The sequence below is a fragment of the Oryzias latipes genome, chromosome 7 (assembly GCF_053564925.1).
Source record: "Oryzias latipes strain Hd-rR chromosome 7, Olatipes_Hd-rR_3.1".
Classification (NCBI taxonomy): Eukaryota; Metazoa; Chordata; class Actinopteri; order Beloniformes; family Adrianichthyidae; genus Oryzias; species Oryzias latipes.
Window position 1 is genome coordinate 20240464 of NC_136243.1, and position 13817 is coordinate 20254280.

The 13817-nt window shown below is 39.7% G+C and overlaps 1 protein-coding gene across 4 annotated transcripts in view; it reads right to left on the bottom strand.

Annotated features, from left to right (window-relative positions):
• nkain4 (sodium/potassium transporting ATPase interacting 4) overlaps positions 1–13817 on the bottom strand; it is a 51386-nt gene that overhangs the window by 2747 nt on the left and 34822 nt on the right. For 2 of the 4 annotated variants that reach the window (XM_078950547.1, XM_023956673.2), the window contains exons 5-6: positions 10127–10187; positions 273–357 (exon numbers count right to left, since the gene is read on the bottom strand). In XM_078950547.1, coding sequence (XP_078806673.1) covers positions 273–357; positions 10127–10187 — 146 coding nt within the window. The remainder of the gene's footprint in view (positions 1–272; positions 358–10126; positions 10188–13817) is intronic. The other 2 variants (XM_078950548.1, XM_023956674.2) reach the window with 1 other exon arrangement.

Below are 13817 nucleotides of genomic sequence, written 5' to 3' on the forward strand. Positions count from 1 at the left end.
TCTCAGGAACAGGGAGGGGAAAGGGGGTGGGGTTGCTTTACACCAGCGGTTCTGCCCATTACTCAGAGGCAAAGCCTAAAAAAAATGCATAATCTCAATTAAAAGTCCACTGGGAACACTTTGAGCATAGATCAAAAGATGATCGGAGTGGGTCTTTAAACTGTTTATCAAACACAACATAGAAAATGTCAAATATTTAAATGAACTTTTGTTCACAGTCCCTTTTCAACAGAGAGGAGACAAAGACACGTATACCTGCAGGAGATACTTACAAGTACATGGGTTTTAAAAGGAGATGGGATGATTTCTCATTGACATGGTAGAGTGGGAATGGTTCAAATCCACCAATAAAATCAACTGAAAATAAAGAGTTAAATGCATGACTTATGGAAAAAAAAAAAGAAAACACATACAATAAACATTCATAAAACTAAAAAGGGGAACGAAAATGGCTTGAATGAGTGGGAGGACATGCACAGCAGAAACATTTGAAAGGTAGTAAACTTTTCAAGAGTACATGAAAGTTGTTTTTTTAAAGTTAGTCAAAGCCCATAAAAGACAAAGGGAAATATATATCTGCCTATTGAACATTATCGTGCGCTTATTCGCCTGGAGTCATTGGAAAAGCTTAAGAACAGGTGACGGCCTGCCAGCTGTCAAAACAGCCTAAGCTTTTTTATCACTGAGAAACAGAGGCGACCTTCAGCCTCTCACCAGTCCTTTCTGTTTATTCTCTCACTTAGGAGTTCAGACAGTAGGCAGAGTGCACATGAGCACACGGCTGCCAAATAAAAACAAAAAAAGAGAAGGCTGCCAGGGATATTCTGAGAGAGACTGGAAGGTTTTTGAGGGGACAGAGAGGGGAGGACAGGCCGACAGGGTGTGTTGTGCCTGTCCAGGAGATTAAGCGGAGGCAGTTCATGTCAAAGTAGACAATGTGGGCAGAAGGTGTGAGCCTTTTGAACATACAATGGGGGAGAAAAGGAAAAGAAGAAGACTTAAACTAATTGAATGGGGACTTTTTTTTTTTAAAGGCTGTAAGCAAGCCAGGAATACAGAAAATGGGCTGATCCATTCTGGGAGCAATAGAGGAATTAGACAAACCAGTGGGGAGGATGAACATTAGAGGAGGAAAAGCTCAGCCGTTCACATCCTCTGACTGTGCCCAGTTTTCCTGATATTCACTCTTTTGTTTTCATTTTTGTATAAGATCCCCAGATTCATACACTTCTTTCTTTCACCACTTCTCAGGAAATGACTGTCTCAGTTAAATGACAACAATAACTCCCACTTAAAGCTCAGAAAGACTTCATAATTAGAAAATATATTCAAAGTATAAAACTTCAGTATGGTCAATTAAATAATAATAATATGCTTATTTAGGTTTCGAGCAGACAAATGAGAGAATTCTGTGCAGCAATTGAAGCGTTAATGAGAGTATCGATTCAAGCTATGTTCACACCATCCTCTGCAACAAGCGATTACCTCCAAAGAAAAGTCTATGTAAACGCACATAAATGCACGTTTCCACATCCAAAACTCTTGCGTTCACTTGTAGCTACGCATGTTTTAAGTCAGTTTTCGGGTTATACGTACAAAACGTGTGGCCACTGAACGCTCATTTAAAGTTAAACAAGTTTAACCTTCACCAATCAGGAACACAGATTTGGTAGTTATGTTTTTAATTAACAGACGTGCCAACCATTCAAAAATTGATCATGGAGGAAAAACTAATAATTTGGGGTGTGTGTCTGGCTGAAATGATATCACGCCACGTATGGGAATAGAACTGTAAAAGTAAAAGCCTGGAGCAAGATTTGCACCACTTTGACATTTTACAGCAAGCCTCTTTCAACTATACAAGTATGGTGAGGAAACAGCACAATCCTTTGTAGATTTAAACATTTTTATTATGTTTTGACATTCCATGAGATCAATTATAAAAATAAACTTGACAGTAGATCCACTAGTTTGTGATCGTGCATGATCATCACCATTTAATGATCTAACCAGGTAAGGTAGGGAGATCAGTTTTATCCAAGCAATAGGAAAAAAAGCCCTTTTCTCATTGTGTGGATCCATGCAAGAAATGAAAGGTATATAAATCTGTAATTAAGGCATCCATGTGTTACCAGAAGCAACGTGAGATGGTTAGGATTCAGTTCAAGTGGAAAAAGCTTGAAATGAGCAGACCAATGCTGGTTTGTCTGAGAAACAAAGAAAAAAAGAGAAAGAAAACAAGAACATCGTGCAGTATAGAAAAGAGCCACACTAGAAAATGGAAACAGGACAGACGGTGACAGAGAAAAAGGGGAGACAGATAGCAGAAAGCCCCCCTAACTGTGTGTCATTTTCCTATGGAAGTTTTCCTGTAGCATAATTAAAAATAAAAGTCAAAACCAGAAATGCTTTTGCATTTTCAAAATGAAGCTGCATCTGTTGACTCAAAATTAGAAAGAAAAAGCAATCCGCCAAACTGCTTTTTCCTTTTCTTCTTCAACACCGCTTATTCTGTCACTTAATTAAAATGATAAAGAAAATGGTATTTGACATTTCATTTTCAAAAAGTTCTCTAATAAATGTGTAGCAAAATTCAGTTAGAAATATCTAATTTGATCATTAAATTGGATTAACAGAAGTGCTTTTTCATTTTCACAATGTAACTGCATCAAATGACTCAAAAATAAAATTACATGTCACTCCTTTAAAATGCTTTTTCATTTTCTTCTTTAACATCACGCATTCTGTGACATAATTAAAGCGAAAATGCAAAGAGGGGATTGCATTTTCGTTTTCAAATTCACCCTGCAAAAAGTGTAGCAAAATTCAATACCAGTGAACATTTCCAGAGGGAGGCGGGGCGATGACGTCAGTGCTCACTCGTTGTGGCTACATGCTCTGCGCGAGCTAATCAGGTCTGATCAGTGCAGCAGGAGTCTTCGTGTTTGTGTGAAGTGAAGGGTGCTTTGTAACGTTCAACGCTCCGGAGGACGATTCAGACCTCAGTCCGTCTGACCGTGTCTCCTGGGAGAACTGAGTCTCTGAGCAGAGGAGTAGCTTTGAGGCGGCTTTTGAAGGCGGAAGTGCCGCTTTGGGCAGTCCTGAGAAACCATGGAATCATGTGAATTTTTGTTTCCCATCGTGTCCAGACAAAATAAAAGCTGAAGTTTTTCCCACATATTTACAGCCAAGATGCACATTGTGGCATTATGTCCACAGTACGGACTTTAAATGCATCACAAGCTAAATGTTGTTGTTGGCAGGTATTAGCCTGATCCTAAACCTGAATCTTATGCTATTTTTATCGAAACAATAATTATAAATCTGGTTTTAATTTTTTCCCTCTCGGGTTAATGCAGAACAGCAAGCTTTCAAACTCGGTCAGAGAGGGAGATGGAAAACCGCAGTGGCCGACATGCCTGGAAGCTGAAGCAGAGACTTCTCTGGGATGAACTAGAACATGGAAACATGATTACAATGAATGTGGAAGTAGAACTCTTTAAAACAAATAAAGCTGATCTCTCAATAATCTCTGTGTCTTCCATGCATTATAAGTGAGATAGTGAGTGACACAGATAGTGAGTGAGATAATGAGTGACGCTGTGTAGCTAATGTTTTAGCTACCGGCTAAAAACATTAGCTGGTTAGCTGGTAGCTCCTCCCACACTCGGCCTGGTGCGTTCATGGAGCTCCTGTACATAGAATCTTCGCAGAACTCCAACATCCACACAGTCCAGTAATATATCTTCATGAGAAAATAAGAACTGCCAAACCGACCCTGAAATCACCTAAATTATGCCTACTCCCCTAAAGCCATTTTTACCCACAAATTTAGAACCAAAACCTCCCAATCCAGCAACACTGCCGGGAGGGCAAAGACTGCACTGACGTCATCGCCCCGCCTCCCCCTTGAAATGCGCACTGGGATTGAGTTTTGCTACACTTTTTGCAGGGTGAATTTGAAAATGAAAATGCAATCCCCTCTTTGCATTTTCGCTTTAAATATGTCACAGAATGCGTGATGATAAAGAATGATCAAATTAGATATTTCTAACTGAATTTTGCTACACATTTACTAGAGAACCTTTTGAAAATGAAATGTCAAACACCGTTTTTTTAAAATCATTTTAAATAAGTGACAGATTAAGGAATGTTGAAGAAGAAAAAGAAAAAACGTTTTGGCGGATTGCTTTTTCTTTCTAATTTTGAGTCAACAAATGCAGCTTCATTTTGAAAATGCACAAGCATTTCTGGTATTGAATTTTATTTTTAATTATGCTCCAGAAAAACCTCCACATTTTCCTGCTGTGTTGTGCTGTGGGAATTCTTCCATTGTGATGAAGTGTGAAACTTTGTTCCACCTCTGTCCAGCTTTACATCCATGTTAGGTACTGAGATAGATGACTCGTGCACTAAGTGAACATTGGATGAGTTACAGGGGTGCAGTCAGCACAACGTTTGAGTGCTGTAATGTCTCAAAACAGCAGCAGTGTAGCAAACATTTAAAAAAGTTGAATTATGAATAATTTGACATGATGCAGTTTTGAGCAGATCTCTTGCTAAGAAAAGTTAAAATTTCCCAAAACTGCCATGAAAAATTCCTTGTCACAGTAAGAAGAGGACTATAGCAGAACAGCAGAAGTTAGTTTTTAAGAATCAACTCCCACTCGATGCATCTCCTTTAGACATGCAACATTAAAGTTTTTAGGGCTATTTGGAGAAGATTTAACTTTTGTTTGGCGCTCAATATTTCCAATAAATCATGTAATTCATACTTTTACTGCTCTTCACACCATCTATTGTAGTTTCTGCAAAAGCCTCAACTAGAAACACCCTTTCATGTATTGCTGATAAACACGAACATGGACATTTATTTTAATTATACTATAATTCTTTAATGTCATGATTTCAGTTTGCTGACCAACTTTTTTATTTGAGTGGAAATAGGTTCAGTTTCATTCATGAAATACTTTTGAGATTGTTTTCCCCGCAAGTAGGGTAAGAATATCAGATAAAAAAGCTCAAATATTTCTAGATTTGCCTCTTCTTGAGGTCAAGTATGAACTCAATAACTTCTATAAACATCTAAAAAGTTGATTTGTTTTTCAGTGCGGGTTCTCTGCAGGGGCATCGTTCACACGGTCAGCTGTTGTCACTTGGCAACAGCAAAATACCGCCGGAGAAGCAAGTTGAGATTGAAGGAGAGCATGAAGAGACTGGAGCTTGTAGGACTCTTAAAGAGTTTTTAAGATGTTGCCTCTGCCCTCTTCTACGGAGTCAGCTGCTTGAGGGGGCGGACACTCTAATGAAACCAGGAAGAGGACTGAAAAACTGATGCAGAAACCCAGCTCTGTTTTGGGATGTCCCTTAGAGTCTGTGACTGTAGTGGGTGAGAGGGGGATGCTACGGAAACTAAGATCCATCATGGATGATCCCCTTCATCCCCTGCAAGACACCGTTGATGCACCAAGGAGCTTCTTCAGTCAGATACTGAAACACCTCTCTGCAGAAAGGAGTGCTTTCACAGATCTTTTCTTCCTGTCAGCTATTAGACTCTACAACACCTCATTGACACCGGAAAATAATAATTGTTATTCATTTTTAAAGTGTATTTTTTGTGTTATTTATTTTATATCTGCTGTTCTTAATAGAGCTATGGTAAAAAGATAATTTCCTCTTTGTGGGATCAATAAAGTTTATTCTATTCTAACAATTCACACTATAGCCTTTGCCTATCACTCCTGTACAGTTCAAGATTGACCTGACCATCTTTTTCTTCCTAACTTGATTCATCCGTCCATCCAACAGCTGTGGAGGATTTTCCACAGATGTGACTCAGCATCGAGGACAGCAGCATAATTAGCTGACAAGCTAAAGTGAGCTTATCCTGGTGCTATAGCAAGCTAATTCCATGACCTACTTTGCAAAGAGGATTTTCCCCACCACTCACTTTGTCGGTGAGTCTGCCTGCTGCTGATAACTGCATGACAAACTCATGCACACAAACGCACACTAAATTCTACTCTCAAACGGGGAGTCGGCCATAGCCATCTAAACAGACACAAAGACAAGTACAGGTATGAATGAGTGCGCATAGACTGAAGAGAGACGAAGAGGCCACACACAGACATGTGGAAACGCTTTTTTGTTCTGTTGTTCCACGATAAGTACACATTTTTTGCAAGTGCAGAAATATCTCAGGAATTTTTTGTTGAAATAATGATGAACACGTGGAATAAATGAATGCCTAACATGCACACAACATGTTTTGAGAATTAAATATTAGTGTCTGAAATGTTACTATTAACAACATAAAGGTGATGGGATGTCTCTTGACATTATATTCAGCGTATTTTCCACATGATAAATTGCTCCTGAGTATAATTGGCTAAACAATGAAAAAACATTACTTACTCTGAAAAACACATTCTATTCTTAAAAAAAAACCTCAAATCCAATTCAACATTCTCTATGGAGATTTCCATGATGGTTAACTCTTGTTTTATGGTCAAGCAATGATAAAAAACAATGAAAAAAAGTTTTTAGAAAGTTTTTTCTATTGCTCATTGCTTCAAGTGACTAATAAATGCAATCATCCATCCATCCATTTTCTTCTGCTCATCCGCGACCGGGTTGCAGGTGCAGCAGTCTAAGCAAAGATGCTTCCCTCTCCCCAGCCACTTCTTCCAGCTCCTCTGGGGGAACCCAGAAGCGTTCCTAGGCCAGCTAAGAGACGTAGTCTCTCCAGTGTGTCCTGGATCTTCCCCAGGCCCCCCCCAGTGAAATATATCTGGAAGACTTCCCCATGGTGGCGTCCAGGGGCCATCCGAACCACATGCCTGAGCCACCTCCTGAGCCACATGCTGGCTCCTCTCGATGTGGAGGAGCAGCGGCTCTACTCAGAACTTTCCGCGGATGACTGAGCTTCTCACCCTCTCTCTTGGGAAGTCCCCAGCCACCCTTCGGAGGAAGCACATTTCAGCCGCTTATATTCAGGACTTCGTTCTTTCAGTCATGACCCAGAGCTGATGACCATAGATGAGGATTTGAGCGAAGATTGACCGGTAAATTAAGAGCTTTGCTTTTTGGCTCAGCTCTCTCTTCACCACCATGGACCGGTATAGCGACCGCATAACAGTGGATGCCGCACCAATCCGCCTGTCGATCTCATGTTCCTTCCCCCACTCGTGAACAAGACCCCAGGGTATTTAAGCTCCTCCACCTGGGGCAGGAGCAAACAATCAATATTTTAAAAAATATTTTTAAAAATGGCTGAGCGAGCCGTTGAAGTGTTAAGCATTCAAATGATCAAGTCTTGTATTCTCGTTTTTTACTGTGATGAAACCATTCATCCATTGTTTTTTCTATTTTCTTTTTCCATCTTTCAGCTCTTTCTGAGGCATCACTTTCACCTCTCCTCACTCACTGGGTTGGAACCAGCTGTGAAAGTTATTGACCAGCAAGGTGCTTAATGAGGCTGATGAAACAAGTGGCAGGATGCCTCTAACTTTTCACCAACACACCTCGTTTACATTTGGGAGGAATAGAACAAAAACACTGATAGACACGGACAGGATTTCCTTTTAAATGCACTAAAACTATATCCTCATATATTCAGGCGTTTAAAAGATGAGGCAAACAAGAAAGCTGTTTAAAGACAGGCTGAGGCAGACGAGGAGCTCAGTTTAGGGATTTGCTTTAATGTACACATCAAATGAGAGGAGAAAAAGGCCCAGGCTTGTCTTTGTGCTGAGTGTGATTGTGTGTGTGTGCACGTTGTTGCACCTGTGTCTGGATGGATACAAATATGTGTGCACCAGCAGCCAGGCCTGATTATAATAACAAAGAGCTAGCTCTCCCCGGATCAGAGAAGGAATTGCAGGATAATTAAAACCAATACTAACCACACCGTGTGTTGTTTTCCTTTATTTTTGTTGATTTTATGAGAGGCGGATAATTAAAAGAAATCCCAATCAAATGGTTGTTGGTATTTTTGTTTACGAAGTAGAAATGAGGATAAGAAAAACATTGTGGATGGGATTGTCTTTCTCCAGACGACTAACATGGTGTTGCTTTACTGGTGGCTGATTTGTGAACATTAAAGGTGAAGGATAAACCCATAAGGTGACCATCAAAGTGATGCAAAAACCTTTGTAATACAAAAAGAAAGCAAAAAAAGAAAACTTCTAAAAACTGCAAAGACTGGCCACTTTATCAGGCACACCTGTCCAACACTCCTTTATGCAAATTTCTAATCAGCCAATCACACGGCAGCAACTTAATGCATTCAGGCATGTAGACATGGTTAAGACAATTTGCTGCAATTTAAACCGAGCGTCAGAATTTGGAAGAAAGGTGATTGAAGTGACTTTGAACATGGTTGCTGGTGCCAGACGGGCTGGATTTCAGAAGTTGCTGATCTACTAGGATTTTCATGCACAACCATTTCTAGAGTTTACAGAGAATGGTCCGATAAACACAAAGTATACAATGCGGCAGTTCTGTGGGCAGAAATGTCTTGTTAATGCCAGAGATCAGAGAATGGCCAGACTGGATCCAGCTGATAGAAATGTTACAGAAAGGCAACAGAAGTCTGCAGAAGAGCACCTCTGAACGCAAAACATGTCCAACCTTGAAGCAGATGAGTTACAGGTGCTGTAGCTACAGCAGCTACAACACCTGTCAGTTACGAACAGGAAACTGAGGCTATAATTCACACAGGCTCACCAAAATGGGGCTATAGAAGACTGGCCTGAGGCTCCATTTCTGCTGCAACATTCGGATGGTAGGCTTACAATTTAGTGTCTACAACATGAAAGCATTGATCCATCCTCTTGTATCAACAGTTCAGGCTACTGGTGGTGGTGTAATGGTGTGGGGGATATAATGTTGACACACTTTGGGCCCCTTAGTACCAAATGAGCATGGTTACTGTACTCAATTGACCTCTACAGTTACCAAATCTCAACCCAATAGAGCACCTTTTGGATGTGCAGCTGGCAAATCTGCAGCAACTATGTGATGCTATCATGTCAATATGGACCAAACTCTCTGAGGAATGTTTACAGTACCTTGTGAAATCTATGATACAAAAGATCACAGCAGTTCTAAAAGCAAAACGGAGTCCAACCAGGTACTAGCAAGGCGGACCTAGTAAAGTGACCGTGAGTGTATGTTTTCCTTGTCTTGACTTAAAGTGAAGCTTTCAGACTCTAACTACACCAGCTAGACAGATTTTCTTATAGATGCTCTTTAAAAAGTACTCCCTCTCACGCATGCAGGAAAAGGAGCACAGCTTAACCGGTGAAACTCTAATCACATATTTATTATGACAACTGACTCCTGCGATCAAACGCTGACCTCCTGGAGGACTCTTGCTCTTGCCCATAAGCTCACAGCAGCTCTGTTATGTTTCACAAGTGTCTGCCTGAGGTTTCTCTGTCCCTCACATGACTCATTTTGCAGTTTCCTCTGCTGTCTTTTCCCACAATCTTCCAACACCCTCAGACTGTTAATGCATGACAGGGCAAGAAGGAAGGTAAAGCCTTGCCCCCCTTACCCGACTCCATGCTAAAAGGACTAAAACAGACCAACCACAGCCTGCAGGGAGAGCTGCTAACAAACAGGAAAATCAAAGTAGAGCTCTGAAAGAGAATTGGTTCTGAACAAGAGGACAGTGGAGGTATGGTCATGGAGTGTAAAAACATTAAAATTCAAAAGAAGCTAAGAAACATGCAGCTGGAGTGTTAATACAACAGAAGAAAATGGTGTAAAGCAAAAGTCTGATTGCATTCATGGAGGTTTAAGGATCACAGAACGTGAGGAGAAGAGATGAAATAATTACTTCATATGTTAAAGAGAAAAAAAAGAGAATGGGTTGAAAGAGTTGATGAGAGGGAACACACAGATCCGATGGCATTAAAGATAAAAAAGTGAACGGGTTCAGCTGGGAGACAGGAGAAAAAGGTGAGGTGTGATGGGATAAGAGGGATGTGAAGAACGATGTAGCTCCCTTCTTCTCGGCTCATAGATTTTTGTTTCTGTTAAGAGGATCTGGGTGTGATTCACTCTTATCTCTAAAGTGTCTTTTAGGGAATGTGAGCATGTCTGTTGAGATGTTACTCACAGCTGTCCTCCTCCTCGGTCATTGCGCTGACGACGTAGCAGGCGTAGACAAAACCCAGAAGCTGTGAGCACAAAAACAATACACACAAGTTAGACTGAGCACATGCAGCAGGTCTACTCATGGTGAAAATAAAGATATTCATTTTCTGTCAGAAGAAGAACCTTCTTCTAATCAACCCTACCTTTAACTGTCAACATTACAGGTTACACAAATGTTTTAAAAGATATCAAAATGTACTCACATAATAGTGTGTGTTTCAAGGTTTCAATAATTTACCAGCTATGTAGCATGTAGTATGCATTATTATTATTATTATTATTATTATAACGTTGACAAGCAGACTTCGTTATGCCATCGGAGTTTATCTATCACATGCAATGGAAGGTGCGGTCTAAGGAAATAACCTTCTTATAAAATTTCAAAATCTAAATCCTGGCGTAGACATAATCAAATTTTTTCTCCACAGGAATTGCACATTTTAAAAAAAGTTTAAATTTAGAAATGGAGCATGTGTGAAAGCAATTATTTTTAGGGCCTTGTAAAGTGCTCAAAATTACAGACTGGAGGCAATGAGAAGGGAATCAACAAGTGATTGGAGGCCGCGCCAAGATAGAAAAGGATGTAACATGGCTGCCACTTAAAAAGGTTGAAACCAAAATGTAGAAACAGCTGAAGATGTTTTTCAGATGTTTGCAGCTTTTTCGAAATACCAGAGTTTGGTAAAGTCTACCTCTGCCAAGATGGTGACATCCAGGAAGCTCAAAAACAGAATCCAATGGATCACATGACCACACATTCTTCCCATCTTTGTTTACTGCAACAAGAAGGCTGAGCAAGCTTCCTCAGCTTGTTTTTTTTTAATGCATTAATTTTAAGTCTTATTTGTTAATAAGATAAGTAATTTAATAACAAACCGTTTAGTAGTTTTGCTTCTGTTTATGTATTTAACAGTTTAACAGCTGGTGTAAAGGTTGGAAGTACCAGTTTGTCCATGAAGCTGCTTTTGTAATGAAGTGCTATAGAAAGTGGCAGAGTAAGAAAATGTGAGGGCAAACCCTGCCTGTGGCACTAGCAGATGGCTGCCATTGACTCAGAGACGGTGAGTCTCTCCATCCAGTCATTCATCGTTTGGCACTCTGCCACACCAATTAAAACAGCAGCGGGCTGGCTGGCCACCTCAGACACTGAGCTAATAAACACAAAACCCAACGGGATAATGATTGTACAGCATCTAACGCCACATTTCTTCAGCCCACAACTTGGCACACCAAATGTTATCAAGCAATAAACGAAACAAAGAGTAAATGGACTGCCTCCTCTGTAATTTAAGTTCCAGTTCACTCTGTCAGGACAATGTTGCTTCATTTTATGCAGATTAAGTGTTTATGTCTGAAATCCCAATGTCTATTCTGCTCCGTTTCCACTGGTCCAATATCTAATAGCCTGTTTCACCCCATCAATTACACAGGCGGTAAAATGGAGGTGGATTAGCATATGAATAAAGCCAATGTCAAACACAAGATGGTGTTAACAGCAGGGACACGCCATGTTTTGCATCTGCATTGTGCCTTTGTGAGTCTCGATGCTTGTTTTTCCCTGGAATGTGTGCCGACATGTGTAATTTTTCTTGTTCATGAACACTCTTCTGTGTAACAATTCTGAAGAAGTCTTAGGTTAAGTCAAACATTTTGTGATTGAATGGAGAGCAATGGATAAAAGAAAAAAAAATATTCAAAGTCAAGTTATGAGCAAAGGTGAGATGGTCTTTATCCAACTGCTTCGCACCAGGTATATTTGTCTAATTTCTAGTCAAAACACTGCGTTACACTTCATATATAACACATCTGTTGAAAAAATATACATATAAATTATTTTTCATTCCTTCAAAGAAAGTTTCCCCTTTAAATGTCTTGAATAAAACAAAAGACCAGAGCACCACATAGTCCTAACAGTGTCAAGGACAAATGCCTCCTTTTACGGGGTCACCATAGACCCTGGAGTTGTCAGTTTAACCACACTTCCATGTTAAATGCAGTCACACTTCTGGACAGAATTGAGGGTTGCAAGAATCCAAGGACACACAGTTTCCCAGCAGGAGAACGGACAAGTGTTTTTTGGTTAACTACTTTAAATCATAGCCTGGTATCAATGATGGTTTTGAGAACATTATGAGGTTTGACTTTACTGAAGCTGACTTTGTATTGTTGATGTGAGCCTAGAGGTTGATGGCTGTTGAATTGTATTAAGGCTGTAGCAAGCATGTCCAAAGTCCGGCCTGTGGGCAAAATTCAATTCAATTCAATTCAATTTTATTTGTATAGCCCAAAATCACAACAACAGTCGTCTCGATGGGCTTCGAAGTAAAACAGCTCTCTTTCAAATTTCCACCAGTCCGCAGGCTCCTGTCATAAAATCAATAATATGCCACCCCAAGCACTTTCTAAGAACTACAATTTCTTGATTGTGATTGGCTAAATTGATGTGGATACTTGACCTTCAGAGCCTTAAGGGCCAAATGAAAAGAACAGATGTATTTGTTCCTCTGATCAAAACCACAGTAGTTTGTATTTTTGAATATAACTACTTGTTATTTGTTTTTGTTCCCATTATTTAAATTTAGTAGTTTACAGTGAGCTTTAATTAATGAATATGTAACAGAAACTTTTTAAAATGTATTTCTGTTCTGTGTGGAGAAATGTGCTTTAAAATCCTCAAGTCTTTCAAAGTCCAAAATCCCTATTCACTCTGCATTCTTGGCCTGCTGGCAAGACCTCTCTGTTTTCTTTCATTTTTCTCTTCTTTTTGGTGAATTCATTACTTTTTTCCAAGAGATTTTCATTTCTTGCTTTCATGCTTCATCAGTCTTTTATATAAATGTATTCCTTTTCATCCAGCTCTCTTCTTTATAATCCTACCTGCCAGAAATTTAAATTGTAAGAGTAATAAATAGAAAGAAGGGTAAAGCATTCCTGCAATGCTGGTTGAGAGGTGTGATCAAAAGGAGATGGCCATTTAAACCAGACCATCACAGTTAAAAACCATATTTAAGGTTACATTTGTCTCCTTACTTTCTCATTATCATGCCCAGTTTAACTTCACTATGTCATTGTGATCATATCAACAACCCATGAATGCATTGAGCTACTTTTATGTAATTGGTTGATAAGTCAGCTGTATCAATAAGCAGTTAAACAGATGTCATAACACATTTCTGATGTTTCGTTTTCACTAGTTATCTAAAACTGAACTGACACATGCTTTGCAGTGTTAGCATCAAACCAGCATTCTGTTTTTGCAGAGATTGTATGCAAATAGTTTTAGAAAATCCCATTTGATGTGGTTGAGAAGCTCTTAGTGTACCAATTGATTATGGTAATAGCTTTACTACTAAGAGCTGACCTCAGAAAAAATTTCTGTCCACCTTCAGGGACTGTTCTCCAGACTTTTTCTCACTCTCCTTTTGCTAACTACTGACAGCTGAAAAAGTTATGTCATGCACAAAGAACAAACAGGATCAGAGAAGGATCCACTTGATGATGCTTGGCTGGAAGAGGGGAAATATAGGCCAGTGTTCTTAATAGCAAGTGACAATTCAACCAATGTGGAATTTTAAACTGAAGTAGAGATACTTAAGTGCCACAGTCTCACATGGTCACTCACTGACACCCTCCCCAAACATGGTTTTCAGGAA